Here is a 23,518-nt window from a genome sequence, read left to right as displayed (position 1 = left end):
TAGATGTATTTCAAATTTAGAGCTGATAGGACTTGTTGGTTTGAATTTAAGTCTGGAGAGAAAAATTGGAATCAAGGGTGAATTAAAGGAGTTATTACTTACTGATACAGGGCTCTATGGGACGATCAGGTATTGGATCATGGGGGAAATAAAGACTTTTAGTTTGTATATGTTAAATTTGAAATATTTGTTGAAAACAGGGGTGGACATGTTAAATGGGTAGTTAAATTTAAAAGCTTAAAGTTCAGGAGTAAAGATAGGACTGAAAACATAAATTTTCAGGACTGTATTTGTATATGATTACTCCAGCCATGGTCCTTAAGAAAAATTTCTCAAACTGAGAAGTATAATATTTATAGATTAATAAGTCAGAGGATATGGAATTGGAAACTGAAAAAAAAATTACTGGTGAGGTAAAGAAAAACAAGGAGGGTATGACAGAGAAGCAGCCAGAAAAATAAAATACTTTAAGAAGGAAGGGAGGGTTGATTAACTTTGTCAAATGTTGCTGAAACATAAAATAAGAGGAGGGAGGAGAATTGGCCACTTGCTGTGGCAGCATGGGAGGAGGTCTTGAGGACTGATTGTGTGGAATGCTTGCAATTGAGATTATGGGGGAGGTTTAGTTCCCGTTGGAAAAATGTCCAGGCTGAGGTGAGGTGGTTGATAAGACTTTGGATATGAGAAGGTCAACAGACCGAGAGGTCGTGGTATTAGATGGCTGTCTGCTGGATGCTGAAAGCCCCAAGATTAACAAGAGTAGTGGTAAAGTGGGGAAGAATCAGGTGCTAAAATCTTCAGTAAATGAAAGGGCTGTGAGATCTAGGACCCCTGGAATAACAGGGAGTAACAAGTAATAGAGTCTGATGACATGTGCTTCAAAGATACTTTATGCGTTTTGTTGTTCTTTGTCATTTTGTGTGTGTGTGTGTGTGTGTTTTTTTTTTTTTTTTTTTTTTTTTTTTTTTTTTTATGGGAGGGCTAGGGGGCTAAAAAAAGGGATAAATGATCTGGAAGTCATAATAAGGAGCAAGAAGGGCATGTAATCTACCTCACAGCTCTGTCAAATTAGGAAAGTGGAAGAAAAACAGAATCACTAGAAGGAGCTGCCCGCATAACACTTGTGTAAATCAACTGCCCCTTGTCTTTCTTTGTCACCTCCTCCATCATCTACCCAATTCTAAAGGATTGTGAAGCTTGAGATAATGCATATAAAAGGCCTATCACATATCAAGCTCATCATGATCATTTAAAATTGGTAACTTTTGGGGCACCTGGGTGACTCACTCGGTTAAGCATCTGACTCTTGATTTCAACTCAGGTCACAATCTCATGGTTCATGGGTTCAAGCCCCACGTCAGGCTCCACACAGTGCAGAGTGTGCTTGGGATTCTCTCTTTCCCTTTCTCTGTCCTTCTCTCACTCAAGCTCTCTCTCAAAATTATGAATAAACTTTGAAAAAAAATTTTTTTAATTGGCAACTTTTAATTAACTCTAAAAAATCAAAACATATTTCTTAATCTTGTTAATTAAATACATCCTGTTTTCCTTCTGGGAAGGTTGTCATATCACAAAATTTGTAATAAAACTATTCTGTAGTAATAAAAGTCAGAATTGCGGTTAACTTTGGGTTAGTCGAATAAGGGAAGCTTATGGGATGTTAATGTTCTCCATTTTAGTCTTGTGGGAGTTACATGTGTATATAAATTGGAAGAGTACAGCTACCTGAAATAAAAGTCTCATGTATATGTGTATGTGTGTATTTTGTCTTTTTATTAAAATATTATTATTTACTGACTCAGAAACATGACTTTAGATAGGTCTGTTTCTAAGAACTCTGGCTCTATTGACATTGAAACCATGCACTTACGTTTTGCAAGGTGCAGACAAATATCTAATCTTCTCAACTCTACTTTCTGATTATTTCCCTGTTTTGCCTCATTTTTTTCTAAATCTGATGATGCTTAGCTTTTGCTATTGCTGTTTAGGTGTTTAAACATACTACATGGCAAGATGAATAATATATGCTATTCCAGCAAAGAGAATTTTTTAAATTATTGTCATGTAGATGACCACATTGTGTACTTTTTCTTAGAGGAGAGAGTATAGTTATTCTGTCTTTCCATGACCTTGTGAAGTCAGTCATATAAACTGCAGCAAACAGAACTGAGGACTTTGTCTTCATCTGGCAAGAATTCTGATGGTTTCTGTTTTCTGAATTGAATGGTGAGTAGATACAACAAGCAGGAAAAGATTTCAGTGTCTTATTTTTATTTTTTTCAAACAGTACTGTGGTTAACTCTCATTTACCTCACCACATGAAACAAACAGAAGATACTGGCATTCCTAACACATCCCTGGTCCTTTAACCACAGATGCACTAATGTAGCTTAGAGTTTTCTAAAAAAACTAATTTGTTTTCTAAAGGAAAACTGTTCCTCTGCACCTAGAACACTTCTGACACTAAATGTGTGGGTTTTTTCCATATTAACTACCACGTCTCCAGCTCTTCATACTCTACATGGGTGTCCTACAATTCAAATCAATTTGACAGTGTCTACGTGGAGTTAGCATCAGACCCCACAGGGTAGTGGCTCGGTACCACTTCAGACATCAATCACAAGTTCCACTGGGATGCCTGGGTAGCTCAATTGGTTTGGCGTCCGACTTCGGCTCAGGTCATGATCTTGCGGTTCATGACTTTGAGCCCCGTGTCAGGCTCTGTGCTGACAGCTCATAGCCTGGAGCCTGTTTCAGATTCTGTGTCTCCCTCTCTCTCTGCACCCCCCTCCCGGGACTTGTGTGTGTGTGCAAGTCTCTCTCTCTCTGTCTCTCAGAAATAAGTTAAAACATAAATTTTTTTTTTTTCAAAATCACAAGTCCCAGGCCTATGGTACTTATGACCAACTTGACTATAGTTTGAAGGTTCCCATGATCCCCTCCTTGGGTTTGATAATTTCCTGGAGTTGTGCAGAGAACTCAGGGAAACACTTGTGTTTACTGTTTTATTATAAAGGATACAGATAAAAAGCTCCAGAAGAAGAACTACAGAGGGCAAGGTATAAAGCAACACAGCTTCCATGCCCTCTCAGGTCACACCACTATCCCGGGATCTCCATGTGTTCACCAACCCAGAAACTCTCCAAACACCATTGTTTAGGGGTTTTATGGGGCTTCATTATACAAGCATGATTGGTGATTAAGTCAGTCTGCAACCCCTCACCTCTTGTTGCCCCTTGGGGAGAAGGGCTGAAAATCCTAACCCTCTAATCACATAATTAGTTACCCTGGTTACCAGCCTTCATCTTCCCAGGTTATTCCATTACCATAAACTCCCTTGTAGTTGAAAGAGGATTATTAAGAATAACGAAAAAGTGCTCTAATCATTCCAATGACTCAGGAAATTCCGAGAGTTTTAAAAACTCTGTGCCAGGAACCTGAGATAAAGACCAAATGTATATTTGTTATATCGCATCACAGTGCCCAAGGTGAATACAATGCTTTGTTTTCATATTTGTTTTCTGTGACCTTGAATCTGCAAATATCTGTGCAGTAAAGTATTACTGGCTAACAAATCTATATTATTACGAGTAAGTCCCTTCGTCTCTATAAAGATATCTAGTTAACTAGAAGATGAGAAGGCATGAGGTCACTTCACACTTACTGTTCCACATCTGTTTACAAAAATTCCAAAGTAGTCCTTCATGTCTATTTTAGAGACTGTACAGTTGTGGTACATCTCCTTTAAATGATGAAGACACTACTAGCAATGATCACTAACAAAAAGTCATTTAAATAAAATACCTTATAAGTTGACAACTGCAGGATTTTTTTCTTTTCCTCACCACAAATTGACATAAAAACCAAAGTAATGAAACAGTTCTAATCTGGAATTTCTCCTGGTACCTTTGATACAAGTTATCAATCAGACATGTCTCAGTGTCCTAAATGCTTAATTTCTGGACTTTATATGTAGTACTAATCACTCAATAATTATTATTTCTGTTTTAATTAAAATCGAATCTGCTTCTTGTTGATGTGGTTTGAAGTAGGGTTCAGGAGCCAATGGCCAACAAAGAAATCTTGAGACATTTTCAGTGCAAAAAGGTGTTTTTATTATAGCATGAGGACGGGACTCGTGGGCAGAAAGAGCTGCACTGGGGTTTTGAGGAGTGACTGATTATATAGGATTTTCTATCCTATGGAAGAGGAGGGTGATGTTAGGGCTCTAGGAAGTTGCATCTATAGGTTTCTGGAGATTGCCTTTTTCTTATAAATCATGAAGACAGTTGCCAACTGATGGAGACTCATGTCCTACACTACTGTGATCTCTATCAGTTGACCATTTGTTTTTCCCTTTCCTTTGTTTTGGGAAGCCAGGAGTACATAAGGAATGTCACACATATCCCACCTGGTGGGGGGGGGGGGGGGCGGGTGTTTCAGGGTGTTATCTTGTGTTTTGACCTCAGCTTGCCTTTTGCTTCCTCATTGTCACATTAAATTATCCCTAAGAATAATAGCTCAGTTTGAAAACCCTAGAATATGAATATATTTGATTTTTTTAATAGACAAGCTGATTAAAATCCCTAATGGAAGTTCAGAGTATATGTAGTTAATTGGAGCTTCTTGAAGCCCTCACCAAAACACTACCTAAAATCATACACACAAAAAATGTTACACATCCTTGCAACATGCCTGTGTCAAGTCGTTAGAGAGGACATATGGAGAACTACTAAAATCAGAAAGAATGTATCCATGTGGGAATGAAGAAAACAACTGCAATTTCAAAACATCAGAAGGGCACATGGGTTTATCAGATAAAAAGGAATATTCATATAGGAAAAATTCCCTGATTGTGAGTAATTCAAGGATGATGGATCATAAACAAGCATAAAGAGATATCAGCAACAACTTCATTGATCTCTTTTTTATTAGATATTGGACAGGTCCAGTGGACAGAAAGAGTCGCACTGGGGTTGAAACCAGTGACTGATTATATACCTTCAGGTTGGGCGGGGGTTAGAGATAGCATAAATCTCCAAGGTATTTTGGAAACAAGGTTTTAAGGACCTGGAGGGGGCTAGCTGCTGTTAGGAAAAGGTCATTTATTACCATTTAGTAAAAACTCAGTCATGAGACCCTTCAGATGTATATCAGTGGGCCACATAAGCTTGGAGTAGGATTGCCCACCTATATCTTGGGGGGTAGAGATCAAAGAAGTTTCCAAAGGAATTTTTATATGTTAAAGTAGACTTACAGGATCCTGGAGGTCAGGATAATGTTAAGCTAAGATCGCCTTTTGCCCTCAGCCAAGTATCATCATTGAGGCAGTGGAGTTCTAGAGGAAGGTCACTCTGCCTGTCTCAAGGACTTGTCAGTGGGTTGTAAGTTGTAAGGAAATATAATTTTTTTCTTTTGCCTTTGTTTCCCACATCATATACCACATCTTCTTTATCCCTTCATCTATCAGTGGACACGGGCTGCTTCCATGGTTTGGCTGTTGCGGATAATGCTGCCATAAACATAGGGGTGCATGTATCCCTTTGAATTTGTGTTTTCATGGTTTTTTGGGTAAATACCCAGTAATGTGATTACTGGATTGTAGGGTAGTTCTATTTTTAATTTTTTGAGGAACCTCCGTACTGTCTTCCACAGTGGTTGCACCAGTGTAGATTCCCATCAGCAGTGCACGAGGGTTCCTTTTTCTCCACATCTTCACCAATACTTGTTTTTTCTTGTGTTGTTGATTTTAGCCATTCTGATAGGTGTGAGGTGATATCTTGTCATTTCGATTTGCATTTCCCTGATGATGAGTGATGTTGAGTATCTTTTCATATTTTCTTTTAAATGTTTTCCTTTGACCTGTGAGTCAAAAGTGAGTGATGTCATTCATGAGTAGTTGTCATAGGAAACTCGAACTGAATACATGATGAATCAGCCCTTCTCTCAGGAAGAACACTGTAGCAAGTCTCAATTATAGCAAGTCTCAATTAGCATGCATATCCTCACAGTCCTATTTCCTAGGAATTGTAGTCCTAATTCATTCCACACCCTTTGTATTAGAATCTTAAAACTTATGTGATTTGATGTAGGGTTCAGGAGTGAACAGTCAAGAAAGAATTCTTGAGACATTTTTGGTGCAAAAAGGTGTCTTTAATTGAAGCACAGGGACAGGACTCCTGGAGAGAAGGAGTTGTACTGGGGTTGTGAGGAGTGATTGATTACATACTTTTAAGGTGGGAGGGGTAGAGAAAAAGAAAGTCTCCAAGAGGATTTTCATATATTAAAGAAGACTTACAAGATCGTGGAAGTCTGACTATTGTCGAGGTAAGGTTGTTTCTGCCACTAGCAAAGCATTAATATTAACACAGTTGGGAGTTCCTGGAGGAATGTCATACTCTCCCTGTCTCAAGTATTTGTCATTGGGCTGCAGGTTATGAGGAAATTTAATTTTATCTACATCTCCTTTCGTCTTTGTTCTCTATGTCAAAAACTATACCCTTTGTTTTAAGGGTCCTTTAAAGCATCTGTCATAATTAGTGAGGATATATATATAGAAAACAGGAACTGGGCACCTGAGCGGCTCAGTCAGTTAAGCATCTAACTCTTTATCTCAGCTCAGGTCATGATCTCACAGTTCATGAGTTCGAACTCCACATCAGGCTCTGTGCTGACAGTGCAGAGCCTGCTTGGGATTCTCTCATTCTTCCCCTTTCTCTGCCCCTTCCCCACTCATGCTTGCTCTCTCTCTCTCTCTCTCTCTCTCTCTCTCTCAAAAATAAATAAATAAACCTTTTGTTAAAAAAGAATCTTTAGAGAGTGGGGAATGTGTTCAACCATCATTTTGCAGTTACTGATCAAGTGTTGGACATGCAAATAGGAACTAAGATTACAATGATAAAGATAAACTTGTCCCTAGTAGTGAGGTATCATCAGCGAAACAGAGTCAATGGGTAACTTAAGTTTTCAAAATCATGCCATAGGTACAATGAGATCACAAAGGAGGGCCACCCAACCCACTTGAGAGAATTCAGGAAATCCAGACTTCATGGAGAAATCAGTCTGCAACATAAAGGTGAGGATCGTAGAGGTTGTTGGAAGAAGTCTGAATACTGTGCACAGGTATCTAGAATAGAGGTGTTAACATGTCAAGCTTGTGCAGTTGGAAGTAGTTCATTATAACAAAAGCAAAGCATGCAAACATCAGCTGAAAGGGAAGTCTAAAAACATCAAGATACACCGCAGACACACTATACAACTAACATCTAAAACTGTAATTTGAAGTTGGAAAGCGAAGACACACAAGCTGGGGTTTCAGAATTGCATCATATTCTTATTCAGACTTTATTTTTCAAAGAATTTAAGGAAGTAGAATTCAACCCTATAATATAAACAAGATTAGGATATGTGTTTTTCCCCCCAGTATTGGACCTCACTATTACACCTCTCTTTTGAACTGGTTGATGCTTTTCTAAGAATGTAAAATTTCCTAAATACCATCATCATTGTCATCATCATCACCATAAACAGCATCGTTGGTTTTTTTTCTTATACTCCTGAACAAGTATTACATACTCCTTGTAAAATTTCCAGAGATACAAATGTTTATACCGAATAAAATAAGTATTCCTCTCATTCCTGATCTCAGAAACCTAGTTTCCCCTAGAATCAACCAACAGTGCTAGTTCCTCATGTGTATACCAATAAGTATTATGAATTCCATTTTTTTTTTGCAGAAATAGTGCCCTAGTCTCATTGGTTGGCACCCCAGTTTTTCCACATTGCAATAGATCTAGTAAGTTGTTCTGTGTCATTACAAATCGTGCTATTTCTCAATTTTCTGGCTATATAATTTTCCATTGTAGAAGTGTGCTGAAATTTACATTACCACTCCCATATAGACATATAAGTAGTTCCAATCTTTAGAGTTACAGACAATGCCACAATGGACATGTTATTAATACACAATTTTCATGACTCTGTGTGTGTATGAGAGTGTGTGTGTATACCTTAAAACTGAATATGTGGTGCCAAAATGGACATCTATTAACATTTAATATATATTAGACACAATTTGCAATAGATATTATACAATTTGGGCTTCCATGAAAGGACAGGTTTTCAGAAACATTGGAAACACAGTTTGATAGCATGGGAGGTAAAATATTGCATCTTATAGTTTTGTTTCATTTCTCTTATTTTGAGTTACTTGAATATCTTGCTTTTCTATAAGCTATCTGTTCAAAGCTTGCCCACTTTTATTGATTTGTGGCCCTTTATGATGTATAACTCATATAAATCAGCTCTTTCCTCTGACAGAAATCAAGGCTGTCTCTTCAGAACATTCTTGGCTTCTGAATTTCTTTAGGTTCTTTTTCACTATAATGAATTTATCTTTATTTTAATGTAGTTTTTGTCAGTGTTTATACATCTTTGGGTTTTATGGCATTTAAAAATAAATTTGATGTTCCAACATAATTTTATAATTATCTGACATTTACTGTTTCTGTGGAGCTTTTTGATGTTTCATCTGAAGTCAAGCTGGAACTTACTTTACACAAAATTTACAATAGATCTACTCACCTTCTTATTCTACACAGCTCTCCAGTTGTCTGACAACAGCTGTTATGTAGTTCATACTGAACTGTATGTTCCCACTGATTTTACTTTTTTATTTTATTTCTTAAAAACGTTTATTTATTTTGGGGTGGGGGAATGAACACACACAGAGAGAGAGACAGGGAGAGAGAGAATCCCAAGCAGACTATGCACTGTCAGCCTGCTGCCTGTGGGGTTCTATCTCACAAATTGTGAGATCATGGCCAGGGCCAAAATCAAGTTTGTTGTTTGACTGAGCCACTCGGGTGCCCCCAAAGTGTTATTTTAAATTACTGGGGGAAGTGCCTGGGTGGCTCAGTCAATTAAGTGACTGACTTGATTTTGACTTAGGTCGTGATCTCATGATTTGTGATATTGAGCCCCACGTGGCGCAGCGGGCTGACAGTGCGCATTCTGCTTGGGATTCTCTCTCTCCCTCTCTGTATGCCCCTCCCCTGCTTGTGTGTGTGTGCATGCACGTGCTTTCTCTTGCTCTAAAAAAAAAAAATAAATATACTTAAAAAAATAAGTACGTAAATAACACTGTTCACATGCACTTAATTCCTATATGTGGTGGGGTGTCTACTTTTAGACTACACGGTGTGTTTTGTTCTTATGTTTTTATATTTATGTTCGGTGACACACTGTTCTAATTCTTGCAGATCTATACATTTCATTGTACCTCTTCTGAATTGTCTTGGCTTTTGATTTTTTTGATCAGCTCTGTTTAAATTTTACAATTAGCCTTTTTGAAATTTTAACTTGCAATGCATAAAATTTACAGGTAAACCAAGAAAGAATTGCTTTGCATATGGTGCTGTCCCGTCCTACTCAAGAACACACTATGGATATCTATTTGAGTAATTATTCAGATGCAACTTTCAGAAGCACTTCTTGATAAATATATTCCAATGTGTTTCTTTCCAGGAGGCTACAAATTTGACCTTCTCTTTGTCTTCTAATCAGTTATTTCCACATCCATTTAAATTAACTGTCCAGCCACATTTACTCTATCTTTTGTCAACCATTGATGCCCTATAGTAGGGCATTTCTTTTTTTTCTGTTTTCTACTTTTCTATTTTTCTGTTAAATTTTGCTGAAAAATAGAAAAGGTACATATGCGTGAAAATAAGCTATATCAAAAAGCTGTTATGAAAACTTGTGAAAATTACCTGAAATTACATACAAGAGAAAAACTTGACCATTAGTAAAATCAACTCTTGTAGCAGCTCACAAATTTGAGGCCACCACGAAGGCTGCGAAGTATCTTCTCTGTCATTGTTCTCCATTATCTTTGGAGTGCAGTCAGTTTCAGTATGTTGCTTGTTACCAGTCATGATTTTTGTTTGGGCCTAAAATTGTGTGATACATTCATAAAAGAAAAACATTTAAAGATCCCAAACTTTCAGGAGTAAGGTTACATATTAATAGTTTATAAAATTATCTGCATTTTCCTTTTTCAAGTATTCTCTCTTATTAGATCATTTACAGCAGGAATATCTCCTGGTTTGGGGCTGAAGAATAAGAAGCACAGTACCACCTTACTTATATTCATCCATCACTAAGGTTTTGCGAGGGTGCTAAACAGGTGTGAGGACAATTGTATGATATTCTATTAATGCTATTTAGGAGGGACTCTTTCATCTGAATGGCACAAATGCTCACCCACATCTTAGAAATAATGGGAATGTCTAAGCTGGTTGAGAAATCTGATGCAAACACTTCCAGTCGGGAGAAGAGAGAATTTCCCCTATGTCGCATGCTGACTCAGGCCATCCTCTCCTGGGGACAGCTACAGGTTCGGAGCTATCAGTCCCCCTCACTTCTGAGTCTATACATATCTGATGGTTTTAGGTCAGCAGGGATCTATCTTAGGGTCTTTGGGTGGGTAGGGTGCCTGAAAACTGGCAATAATCTTGGGAAAGTGAACCAATTGCTGCTTTTATTACATACACCCAGTTAGGACATCTTCAACGATAAATCTGAGGACCCCATTTGATATTGGCTCCGTGAGATCATCCAGGAATCTCTCAGAACAGCAGCACATGTCCTGGGAAGGTGATTTATATTCTGGAAATTCTTGGAGCTACCAAGTTCCTATGGGACTCTCCAGAAACTCAGCGTGAACACAGCCCACGTGCCCTGACACAAGCCATTACAGATTCAGGGCTTGTAGTGAATTGGGTGCAGTAAATGACAGCAGTGCTTCTCTGTCTGGCTTTGCTTTAACTTTCAGTCCTCCCTTGCTAGGGTTCCAGGGCTTTCTTCTGCAGTCACTGCCCAGACCCGAGCCAGGCTTACCTCCAGCCTCTGAATCCTCTCATTCTGCCCTCTCAGAAGGTTTTTTCTCTCTCTCTTTATCTCCTCTCTCATTTGGGCCATGGATTCCTGGAAAATTGTTTCTAGAGTCTCTAACTTTTGCTGCAGCATTTTACACCTTTTCTCAAGAAGCCGCTTTTCCTTCTCAGCTGTCTCTCTTTTGGCTTGCTCCTCTGCTCCAGGCAAGAAAACAATGGTTAAGCCTGAAAGCAACAACCCTCTGTCCCACAACCACCACTTTCTCAGACACCAAACTGTCTGGGAAGAGCAGACAGAAATGTCCAAATTTAACTCGTGACCACACATCCAGGGCAGGTTTGAGAACAAGGTGGGAAAGGCCCCCTGACTGGCTGGCCGACGAACAACCACACCTTGTCTTATTATTTTCAGATTTAGCAGAGCATGTCTTCCACAGGAGAGGAAACTCCTTGCTTCGAGAAGATCTTCCTGTCAGAGGTCTCAGAGGGCCTGGCAGGAACCTCCCTCCCCATCATGCCCAGAGCCCTCCCCATACCTGCTAAGGCTTCTCGTGCTTCATGGAGAAGCTCATCTTTCTTCATGCAGCTTCCCTCTAGTTCCTTCTTCATCTGCACTAAACTCTGGGAACCACAAAGGGCAGAGACATATCAGGCAGGTCTAACCTGAACTTCCATTGAAATATTCTGAGAAAAAAACTGCTCTGATCAAATTCCCTAGCTGTTCCCCGCCCCCCACCTACAAATGCATGTTCTAAGACCCTGCCTGTCTCACTATTCCTCCAGCCTCGTCTGCCAATGCTGCTTCCCTCCACTCGTGGTAGGTTCCACCAGTCAGAAGAAATTGCAGTTTTCCAGACGTGTAACCTCAGATGCTTTCATATTTTTCACATGCTGGGTTTTTTTTTTCCTGCTTGTGACTCCTCCAGTAACTTCCACCCTGGATGATACGTACAAATCTTTCAAAATGTATGTCACACTCCTCTTCCAGGAAGATTTCTTAGACCACCTTCCTTGTGTGAAAGAAATCACTGTACATTTACATTTGTACATTTTTGTCAATTGTACATTTTCACTGCATGAAACTTATGGTGTGTGAATTACTGTTCAATGAAACTTGAATTACTACCATCTCAGAAATACTCCTTCAAGACTATTGGTTAAGTTTCTGAACTCCCTGAGCCTTCCTTGTGAAATGTTGAGTTTGTATTATATGATCTCTATGGCTCTGTGCAGCTATGGCATCCTGTAATGCTATCTACAAGGCATGATTCACAGTCATACAACTCAAAGTAAAATAAAGGTAAAGAATGATCTGGTAACAATCTTCCCAGAGAACTTTGGATTGAATGGGTGAGAGTGCACAGAAAAGTAGCCAGCTCAAAATAACTGAAGCATGTTTCAAGCCCACAGGGAAACTAGATGTTCCGTCAAGGAGGCCATCTGAGTGTCTGTACTGACTTTGCTTCAGAGATTAGACAGATTTCCAGATAAAGTGCCTGCGTTTGGAGGAGAAGGAGATAAAATAGAGTAATAGTGTCCTTTTAACTCTCTTATTCAGAATAATCAGCATCCTTCTGCTGTGAATGTTAGCTAATCTATGGCCAATCAGGTACCCTTTAGGTAGAGGGGGTAACATGAAGAATCAACTATTAAGACTAAGTACCATGTACTTCTTCCATAACTCCTCGTCATTTTGGGGGGGCTGCTCCGTGGGGGCGGCTCCATAGCCCAGGTCTGGTACTGCCACGACCATTTCTGTGGGAACCTCACTCTGCAGAGCCACTGAGTCCTCACACTAGGACACAGATATCACCGTGTTCTCCAGAGAGGGAACCGCTCCGCTGTTGAAGGCATCCACTAAGGTCACCAGAATCCCCAGCCCTGAATGAGGCAAGAAGTTTAGGGTATCAATGAGATTCAAAATTAGAAACTATAAATTCTAAAATGATTTTTTAAAGACGCTATGAAGTTTGAAACTTTTTATAAATCCCATCTCCTCCTACTAAATAAGTGTTTTCCTCCTGATCACTGCACTTAAAAATTTTCAGTATCTATTCTCAGTTAACATGCTCTGATATCTTTTGGAAAAAGAATTTCCAAATGAGGCATAAAAACATAGTGGACAACCACACAACTTAATAACAATCAATTACAAAATCAGCAGAAGAACTACACAGGCATATTTCCAAAGAAGACATCCAAATAGCCAACAGTAAATGAAAAGATCACTAATCATCAGGAAAATAAGAGATATCTCAAAAGCAGAATGAGATGTCACCTCACACCTGTTAGAATGGCTAATAGTAAGAAGACAAGAGATAATCATTAGTGACGATGTGGAAATGAGACAACCTTTGTACACGGATGGTAGAAATGTACATTGTAAATTGGTTCAGCCACTATGGAAAACAGTATGGAGGTTCCATAAAATTAAAAAATAACTACCATGGGGCATCTGGGTGCCTCAGTCAGTTAAGCATCTGACTCTTGATTTCGGTTCAGGTCATGATCTCATGGTTTGTGAGACTGAACCCCTCACCTCCCCCTCCAGGTTCTGTGTGCTGTCAGTGCAGAGCCTGCTTGGGACTCTGTCTCTTCCTCCCTTTCCTCCCCTTGCCTGCTCTCTCTCTCTCTCTCTCTCACACACACACACTCACACTCACTCACTCTTTCTCTCTCTCAAATTAAATAAAATAGAACTACCGTATTATCCAGCAATCCCACTTAGGGGTATTTATCTAAAAGAATTGAAATCAGGATCTCAAGGAGATATATGCACTCTCATGTTATTGCAGCATAAGTGACAATAGCCAAGATATGGAAACCTAAATATCCATCAATAGATGAATGGATAAAGGAATTCTGTACATATATACAGTGGGATATTGTTCAGGCATGAGAAATAAGGAAATGTTGCTGTTTGTGACATGTATGGACCTCAAGGGCATTATAGTAAGTGAGATAAGTCAAATACTCTATGACAGCACTTGTATGTGGAATCTAAAAAACCTGAACTCATAAAGACAGTAGAAGGGTAATTACCAGGGGCTGGGAGGTGGGGGAAGTGGAGGTTTGTGGTTTACAAGGGTATAAACTTGCAACTAGTAAATAAATAAGTCCTAGAGGTGCACAGCATAGTGATTATAGACAACAACACCAGATTATAAACTTCAAAGTTGCTAAGCACACACATACACACACATATGATAATTAAGTGACATGATAGAGATGTTAGTTAAGACTAATATGATTGTAATCATGTTGCAATATATAAATATATCAATTCAACAAGTTTTATACCTTAAACTTATAAAATGTTATATGTCATTTATATCAATAAAAATAAAAATAAAGTAGATATGAGGTGAAGGAGGGTGAATGAGATTGTATATATTCCTACTAAAATTCTACCGACTTTGAGGAATTAATTGTTGGAAATTTAGTTTTCTTGGAATATATATATTATATATTATATATATTATATATTATATATTATATATATTATATATTATATATTATATATATTATATATTATATATTATATATATTATATATTATATATTATATATTATATATTATATATAATATATTATATATTATATATTATATATTATATATATTTAATCTCTGAGAAGAGCATTTCTCATACAGGTTGTCTCCTCAGATACAATGGAAAATTGCAAACCCAGAAGAGCTTCACAGTAAAATAAGACCACAAAGTCATTCTCTAGCCTCAGAGTTATCCGAAGCATGAATACATCAGCACTTCTGTACTTTTCCATGGCACAAAATGCGGGCTACCATTGGCCATCTGCAGAGTGCTGCCTGCATTATTCTCCAAATCTCTGATGAAGCTAGAGACAAAATCCTGGGTATCACCAGTCTCCGATGTGTTGCTCTCATTGATTCTAACAAGAACCTGCAAAGTAGGCTTCTTCTACTCACTTTGCAAATGAGATCAGAAAGTCAAAGTAAGGTATTTGCCAAAAGCACATAGTGAATAAATGGTAGACCCATGACTAGAAGCCTGAAGGTCTGTTTTACTATTCTATGTTTGACACCCAATTACCTGGCAAGATAATTTTCTTCAAAAACATTGGTTACCCATATGCCATGATCAGTAACTTCTACGGGATTTCTGTTGACTCTCCTATCTTCACAATACCTGCTCTAATGTATTATTGTGACCTGATGGGCTCCTCTTGTTTCTGCAGAGTCAGGATGACAGCTGCAAACCACTCAGCAGTTTCTAGACCTGGCTCTCTCCTGGCACAGCTCAGTGCTTCACCAAGGGCTCCAGTTCAGCTCAGGTTTATGAAAGATATCTTTTCATATTTTTATTCCTTGATATCTAGTCCCATTCACTGTGCCCCCTCCTTTTTTTTTACTTCAACTCATTGGTTGAACATCTATTATTTGCCACATGTTGTGCTTGTGTGCTTGGATTAAAAGATAAATAAGCTGCAGCCCCTGCCCTCAGAGTGATACTAAGATAACTATTAGGTTAGAATTAGGCTTAGCTGTGACAGTTAGGAAAGAAATGTGTCATAAGCAGTTTACACTTATTTCTCCCTCATAAATTTCAGGGTTAGTAGTCTGGGGATGGTATGTAGTTGTGTTTCATAAGGACGGAAGCTTCAGATCCTATCATATGCTCAACCATCTGTAAGGGGCAGTCCCTGGTGTGCTGTCATTTGTATTCTAAGCAGAGAATACTAACTCTTTACCTTACTATGTAAAGTTTATGTAAACTAAATCGCTTCTTAGGTTATCCATATTCCCGTACACAACCACAAGAGAGGCTGGAATTGCCATCATTATTCTGGGAAACTATGTGCATGGCAAAGAAGCAGGAGTTCTATTAGTAGGGGAGAAAGGAAGAATGGTTACAAGGGGATAGTTAACACTACTTCCCAGTAACCATCTCAAACTAGGAAGATGACGGACAATGCAACAAGGATTATACTTTACTGTTGATCACAACTCTAATCATCTCCACCAAGGTCTAAGCTTGAGGAGAAAGGTGTCCTGACTATTCTGTTCTCTGCCTGGTCCCCATGTTGGGCACATGGTACACCGGTTAAACTGAAATAATCCTGAGGAGAGAGAGAGAGATGTGAGTGATAGGGGTTCATTGAATTACAAGTGGAGACGACTTAATTCAGTTTGGGAATACAAAAGAAGAAAAGCCTCTGGGAACTATAAGGGGTGACAGCACTGGCAGACCATGGGGTTTCAGAGGCAACGCAGACAGAGTGAGCCCTAGAAGAAGGGAGAGGTTAGCTATGTTAAATACCCAGAGAATTCACTGCAAGCATTAGCAGGATGGCCAGGGATGTCCTTACCAGAGTGACGGAATAGTAGCCAGAGGGAGAGGTAGGAATGGCTGTGGGGGAATGAGATGGATCCAAAGAAAGAAAGTAGAAGCATGTCTGGATCCCAAGATCTACGTGCCAAAGTATTTAGTGGTGAAGAGTCACAGCCTCTGTTACTTATTGCTCCAAATAATAATCAGAATAAGAATGTTAATAGAAAAACTTACATATCTATTTAGAAAGAGAGCATGCAGATGTCACAAAATATCACCACAGGGGCAAATCCAAGTGAATGGTGTGTAAGAATTCATTGTAGTCTTAAACTTCCTCTGTAATTCAGATTTTTTTTAATGTGTAGATTTTAGAACAAGAATATGTAACAGCATTAAGTGGAAAATCTCAAACACAAGGTTTTATAGCTTACATATTTACACGTATCTATTGCATTCCTCTTCTGAGTTCTCATGTTTATGTCAGAAATTAGGGTTTTAAGCCCAAACCTAAAGTGCATGTAAAAGACAGTTTAGAAATGAACATACCTGAGCCATAGATTGCTGTTCTGTTCAAGAATGAGCATCCAGGTACCTCTTAACTCACCCTTGCTGTTTTCTTCTCCCACAGAAGCTGAAAACAAACTGAGGTTGTTAAGAAAGGAAATGAACATAAAGCTGAACCTGAAAGTAAAAGCACTTCATGCTATTTTTAATTATTTGGGGAAAACCTGCTGGAACCCAGACGCCAGAGCCAGAGAAGGTATGAGGGTGAAGCAAGTGAGAGCAGCCCGATGACTCTGCAGTTAGGCCCTAGGAAATTGCACCAAACCAGCTTTATTTTCTCCCCAGCTCGCCTGTCCACAAAGGGACTGCTGCCTGAGACCAAGGGCACAGAGCTGCTGGCTCCAGAGGCCGCAAGCAGACTAGGTTTGGCAGCTGGCCATTGACAAAACCCAAAGGCAGAGAGAAGAGTGGTGGCGAGTCAGGAAAGGAATTTGTTTCAGGGAGGCCGACACTGGGAAGACAGTGGACTTGTGTCCCAAAGGCTGTCCCCAAAGTGCCAAAAAATATTTCCAGGTTCATATAAGGAAAATGTGGGACAAAGTGGTAGGTAGGTGCAACTGGGCAGCAAAGGTCAGGTGGATCATTGTCTTGGGGTCAATCACCCAGGGTCTTGCTGGTCTTAAGAGAACTTAATCAGTTAGAAAGTACAGACTGAAGTCAAAATGTGGGTAGTTTGAGTCCTCCCTAGACTCGATCCTTTTCCAGGACTACGATGTCTGTAGGTGTGCATTCTGTTGTACTTTTATGTCTTGGAATTCATGGAGCTTCTTGAATGAGTCGATTAATGTTTTTCAGAAATTATGCATGTTTCTGGTTATTATTCCTTCATATATTTTTTCTAACACTTTCTACCTTTTATCTATTGATGAGACTTCCATTCTGCCTATATTTGCATGCCTGGTGATGCCTCACAGTCACTGAGGCTCTATTATTCTTAATTCCTTTTTCTTTTCTGTTCCTCAAAATGGGTTCTCTCTGTTGATTTATCTTCAGTTCACAGATCTTCCCTTTGCCAGATCAAATCTGGTTTTTGAGCCACTTTCTATTTCATTATTTTGGTTAACTTCTTCTTGTTATTAGTATCTTCTATACCATGAGTCATTTTCAACACACTTTGGGTCTTTAAACATAGTTACCTTTAGTTCTTTAAACATACTCATAATAGCTGCTTTGATGTATTTGCCTGTTAAATAAGGTATTTGTCTGCTAAAGCCCCAAGAGATGGTTTCTATTAACTTTTTTTCCTACGATTAGGCCAACTTTTCTGTTTCTTTGCATGTCTCATAATTTGTTTTGAAAACTGGACATTATAAATAATGTGATGTGGACTCCAGTGTCCCCTGAAGAGATTGTTGATGGCTTTATACTTTGTTTAGTGACTTGGCTGGACTAATTCTTTGTTTTTTTTTTTTTTTAAGTTGTGTTTATTTTGAGATAGAGACCACATGCATGGGAGAGGGAGAGAGAGAATCCCAACCAGGCTGGGCACTGTCAGCATGGAGCCCTATGTGGGGCTCGAACCCATGAACTGAGTGATCATGACCTGAGTGGAAGTCAACTGAGCCACCCAGGAGCCCCTTACTGAGACTAATTCTGTATGGTCTGATGAGCTTGCCATATGTGGCCACTCATGGCTCTGCTTGGTTATGTTTTAAAGTATTTTTCACTTAGGGGCACCTGGTGGCTCAGTCAGTTAAGCATCTGACTTAGGCTCAGGTCATGATCTCACTGTTAGTGGGTTTGAGCCCTGCGTTGGGCTCCGTGCTGACAGCTCAGAGCCTGGAGCTGCTCTGGATTCTGTGTCTTCCTCTCTCTCTGCCCCTTTCTGCTTGCACTCTCTCTCTCTCTCAAAAATAAACATTTTAAAAAAATAAAAATTTTCTTTCATTTAGTTTTTAAGATAGACTTCTTAAAAGTCACCTCTGACCTCTGAGTCATCATAGTTTACTGATGAGCCCATGCTAAGCTAGAATTTATGCTTAAATACCTCGAGCTGATAAAATTATCCTTTGTCCATAGCCTTTCAGAAGGCATTATTTCTGCATATGCAAGGCCTCACGCACAACCAGGAGACTGTAGCAAAGAGTGAAGCAAGGAAGGAAAGAAAGTAAACAAATCCAAGGATGTGTTATGGTGCCACTCTGAGCTCCTGGGGCTCAGTCCTGCCAGCCTACCCGGAATGAAATTCAGTGAGTCTCAGAGAATTCCTCATTGCACAATGAATCTGGTGGAGGGAGAGTCAGCAGTGTGATAGAGGTTGCTGATATGGGAATTAGGCCACCTGCTCATGTAACTTTGTTTTGTCTGGTAGCCACCCAAATAAACTTGAGATTTGGATGGTCAGACAGTATGTACCTCATGATGGAAAGCTCTGCTCCTGTTCTGACTTGATATACTAGAGTCAGGAGCTCAGCAGCCCCAAAGTAGCTTTTCAAATAGCAAGTGACCTTCTGATGCAGAAGCTTTGACCTTGTGCTGAAACCCTGAAAGCTCTGCTAAGATGGTGGCGATTGCAGGAGACCTTTCTCTCCGCCTGCTCCCTCTGTCACCACTGTCTCTCCCTGACCACATCAAGGGAACAACTATTCTGCTTTGTTTGGCACTTGATACAGCTGGATCCCTGAAGTATGTATTCTGTAATGTCTCGTGTCTTATACTCAATATTACGCGTGTGAGATTTGCCCATATTTTTGTGTATAGCTACAGACTGTTTATTTTCTATGCTGTATAGTATTCAGCAGTAAGGATCTTCTGTAATTTATTTATCCCCTCATTTATTGACAGACTTTAGAGCAGTTACTGTTTTCTTGGCTGCTATAAACATTCTTGCATGCATCTTGTAGATCACATCATGCCTGCACATTCTCCTTCTGTATATACCTATGAATGGGTTGCTGAAGAGCACGTGTTCCGCCCAATAGATCTGACAGACACTGGTCAAACAGTCTCATGGTTGTGCCAATTTATATCTGCACCAGTAGTGTAGAACATTCCAGGTGCTGTGCAAGCTCGCCAAACCTCAGTAAGGTCTGCCTTTTCTTCATTTGGTAGATGAGTGATAGTAATGTGTTGTGTTTTTAATGACTTATGAATGACGTGTCTTTTCATATGCTTTTTAGAGATCCTCTTTCATGATTTTTTTAACAAAAATATTGCCATTTATATATGTGTCTGTTTTTAATGTGCATTTTTTTTGCTTGTTTATATTTCTATTTGGAGATCTTTTGCATGCCTCTGTGTGTGTGTGTGTGTGTGTGTGTGTGTGTGTCTGTGTGGTGGGGGTGGTGTTGAATAGCTGCTTAGAGTAGATATAACATTTGTATTTCCCAACTGAAACCCTTTAGGCAGTTTAAATTTTTTTGTTTTTTTCTGAGACTGTTTCTAGTTTTGGTAACATAATTATCTCTGGCTCATCATCCAGGGAATATCTCAGTTTCTTTTTTTGTTTTTTTTTTCAATATATGAAGTTTATTGTCAAATTGGTTTCCATACAACACCCAGTGCTCATCCCAAAAGGTGCCCTCCTCAATACCCATCACCCACCCTCCCCTCCCTCCCACCCCCCATCAACCCTCAGTTTGTGCTCAGTTTTTAACAGTCTCTTATGCTTTGGCTCTCTCCCACTCTAACCTCCTTTTTTTTTTTTCCTTCCCCTCCCCCATGGGTTTCTGTTAAGTTTCTCAGGATCCACCTAAGAGTGAACACATATGGTATCTGTCTTTCTCTGTATGGCTTATTTCACTTAGCATCACACTCTCCAGTTCCATCCACGTTGCTACAAAAGGCCATATTTCGTTCTTTCTCATTGCCACGTAGTACTCCATTGTGTATATAAACCACAATTTCTTTATCCATTCATCAGTTGATGGACATTTAGGCTCTTTCCATAATTTGGCTATTGTTGAGAGTGCTGCTATAAACATTGGGGTACAAGTGCCCCTATGCATCAGTACTCCTGTATCCCTTGGGTAAATTCCTAGCAGTGCTATTGCTGGGTCATAGGGTAGATCTATTTTTAATTTTTTGAGGAACCTCCACCACTGTTTTCCAGAGTGGCTGCACCAATTTGCATTCCCACCAACAGTGCAAGAGGGTTCCCGTTTCTCCACATCCTCTCCAGCATCTATAGTCTCCTGATTTGTTCATTTTGGCCACTCTGACTGGCGTGAGGTGATATCTGAGTGTGGTTTTGATTTGTATTTCCCTGATGAGGAGCCACGTTGAGCATCTTTTCATGTGCCTGTTGGCCATCCGGATGTCTTCTTTAGAGAAGTGTCTATTCATGTTTTCTGCCCATTTCTTCACTGGGTTATTTGTTTTTTGGGTGTGGAGTTTGGTGAGCTCTTTATAGATTTTGGATACTAGCCCTTTGTCCGATATGTCATTTGCAAATATCTTTTCCCATTCTGTTGTTTGCCTTTTAGTTTTGTTGGTTGTTTCCTTTGCTGTGTAGAAGCTTTTTATCTTCATAAGGTCCCAGTAGTTCATTTTTGCTTTTAATTCCCTTGATTTTGGGGATGTGTCAAGTAAGAAATTGCTCCGGCTGAGGTCAGAGAGGTCTTTTCCTGCTTTCTCTTCTAGGGTTTTGATGGTTTCCTGTCTCACATTCAGGTCCTTTATCCATTTTGAGTTTATTTTTGTGAATGGTGTGAGAAAGTGGTCTAGTTTCAATCTTCTGCATGTTGCTGTCCAGGTCTCCTAGCACCATTTGTTAAAGAGACTGTTTTTTTCCATTGGATGTTCTTTCCTGCTTTGTCAAAGATGAGTTGGCCATACGTTTGTGGGTCTAGGTCTGGGGTTTCTATTCTATTCCATTGGTCTATGTGTCTGTTTTTGTGCCAATACCATGCTGTCTTGATGATGACAGCTTTGTAGTAGAGGCTAAAGTCTGGGATTGTGATGCCTCCTGCTTTGGTCTTCTTCTTCAAAATTACTTTGGCTATTCGGGGCCTTTTGTGGTTCCATATGAATTTTAGGATTGCTTGTTCTAGTTTCGAGAAGAATGCTGGTGCAATTTTGATTGGGATTGCATTGAATGTGTAGATAGCTTTGGGTAGTATTGACATTTTGACAGTATTTATTCTTCCAATCCATGAGCACGGAATATTTTTCCATTTCTTTATATCGTCTTCATTTTCCTTCATAAGCTTTCTCAGTTTCTTTTTTTAAAATTTTTTTTTATGTTTTTATTTTATTTTTGAGAGACAGAGTGGGAGTGGGGGAGGGACACAGAGAGAGGGAGACACAGAATCTGAAGCAGGCTCCAGGCTCTGAGCTATTGGCACAAAACCTGATGCGGGGTTCGAACTCATGGACTGTGAGATCATGACCTGAGCCGAAGTTGCACACTTAACCAACTGAGCCACCCAGGAGCCCTGGGAATATCTCAGTTTCAATCTTACACAAGGAACTACTGTGCAAGACACTCTCTTGACACATGAGACAAAGGAATGATTTATGTTCTTTGGTCCAAGATTATGGGAAGGACCTCCATTCCTTTTCCTGAGACCTCACTTTCAGAGCTCTCTCTCACAAACTAGGTCACGCTGGACGTACTTACTCTACAATGAACACCTATTACGGCAAAACCTTCTTTCTCACTCAAACATATCGTCTCAACCTGCACACCCTCCCAAAAGTAGAAGAAGTGGAAGGACTGATTTTCACTGCGTTAATGTAATATTTGTAATATTTGAGTGGTTTTCCAGGGAAAGCTGAGATCACACTCAATCATTTTCTATTCCCATACAGCATGATTTTTGTAGTCATGGTGATGATGATCTTTCAGCTTTGGGGTGTACCTGAATCAGAGACAGGGCTGGATATAGCTTCTCTTTTCATTCCCACTCAAATGCAAGACTATCTAAAAAGCAGGTGTAAGTGTAACGGATTTTACTGAATATGTGGAAGGGGTTATTGTTTTTTTTTTAAGTTTTAATTTTAATTCCAGTTAGTTAACTTACAGTGTTGTATTGGTTTCAGGTGTACAATGTAGTGATTCAACAATTCCATACATCACTGGAGCTCATCACGCGAATCCCCATCACCTATTTAACCCAACACCCCCTCGCCCTTTCCTCTGGTAAACATCAATTTGTTCTCTATAATTAAGAGTCTGTCTCTTAGTTTCTTTCTCATTCTTTTTCCCTTTGCTTGTTTGTTTTGTTTCTTAAATTACACATATGAGTGAGATTGTATAGTATTTGTCTTTCTCTGTCTGACTTATTTCGCTTAGCATTATACTCTCTAGCTCCATCCATGTCATTGCAAACGGCAAGATTTCATTCTTTTTTATAACTGAATAACATTCCATTGTATATATACATCACATCTTCTTTATCCATTCATCAATCGATGGACAATTGGGTTGTTTCCATAGCTTGGCTTTTGTAATAAATGCTACAACAAACATGGGGGTACATGTATCCCTTTGAATAAGTGTTTTTGTATTTTTGGGATAAATAGTAGTGCCGTTTCTGAATCATAATGTAGTTCTATTTTTAGTTTTTTGAAGAACCTCCATACTGTTTTTCACAGAGGCTGCACCAATTTGCATTCCCATCAACAGTGCAAGAGGGTTCCCCTTTCTCTGCATCCTTGCCAACATCTGTGTGTGATGATGAACATCTTTTCCTGTGTCTATTGGACATCTGGATGTCTTCTTTAGAAAAATGTCTGTTCATGTCTTCTACTCATTTTTTTTATTGGATTATTAGCTTTTTGGGTGTTGAGTTGTGTAAGTTACATACTT

At 39.3% G+C, this 23,518-nt stretch overlaps 1 protein-coding gene across 2 annotated transcripts; it reads right to left on the bottom strand.

Moving 5' to 3' along the window:
* Positions 1-4,100: 4,100 nt before the first annotated feature.
* LOC132672362 (uncharacterized) lies at positions 4,101-17,170 on the bottom strand. 2 transcript variants are annotated; one of them, XM_060624323.3, is made up of 6 exons: positions 16,750-17,170; positions 12,559-12,776; positions 11,432-11,516; positions 10,900-11,090; positions 9,771-9,950; positions 4,101-5,862 (listed from the first exon to the last, which is right to left on the bottom strand). In XM_060624323.3, the coding sequence occupies exons 2-5, from the start codon at positions 12,646-12,648 to the stop codon at positions 9,777-9,779; spliced, it is 540 nt and encodes a 179-aa protein (XP_060480306.1). In that variant the 5' UTR covers positions 12,649-12,776; positions 16,750-17,170; the 3' UTR covers positions 4,101-5,862; positions 9,771-9,776. The 2 variants fall into 2 exon arrangements, with proteins under 2 accessions (XP_060480306.1, XP_060480305.1); XM_060624322.3 differs by lacking the exon at positions 4,101-5,862 and adding an exon at positions 6,132-7,126 and having other exon boundaries at positions 16,750-17,158.
* Between the last annotated feature and the right edge of the window lie 6,348 nt (positions 17,171-23,518).

Source organism: Panthera onca, chromosome C1, assembly GCF_046562875.1.
Source record: "Panthera onca isolate mPanOnc1 chromosome C1, mPanOnc1 haplotype 2, whole genome shotgun sequence".
NCBI classification, from domain to species: domain Eukaryota; kingdom Metazoa; phylum Chordata; class Mammalia; order Carnivora; family Felidae; genus Panthera; species Panthera onca.
This window is presented reverse-complemented; position numbering and strand designations above follow the sequence as displayed.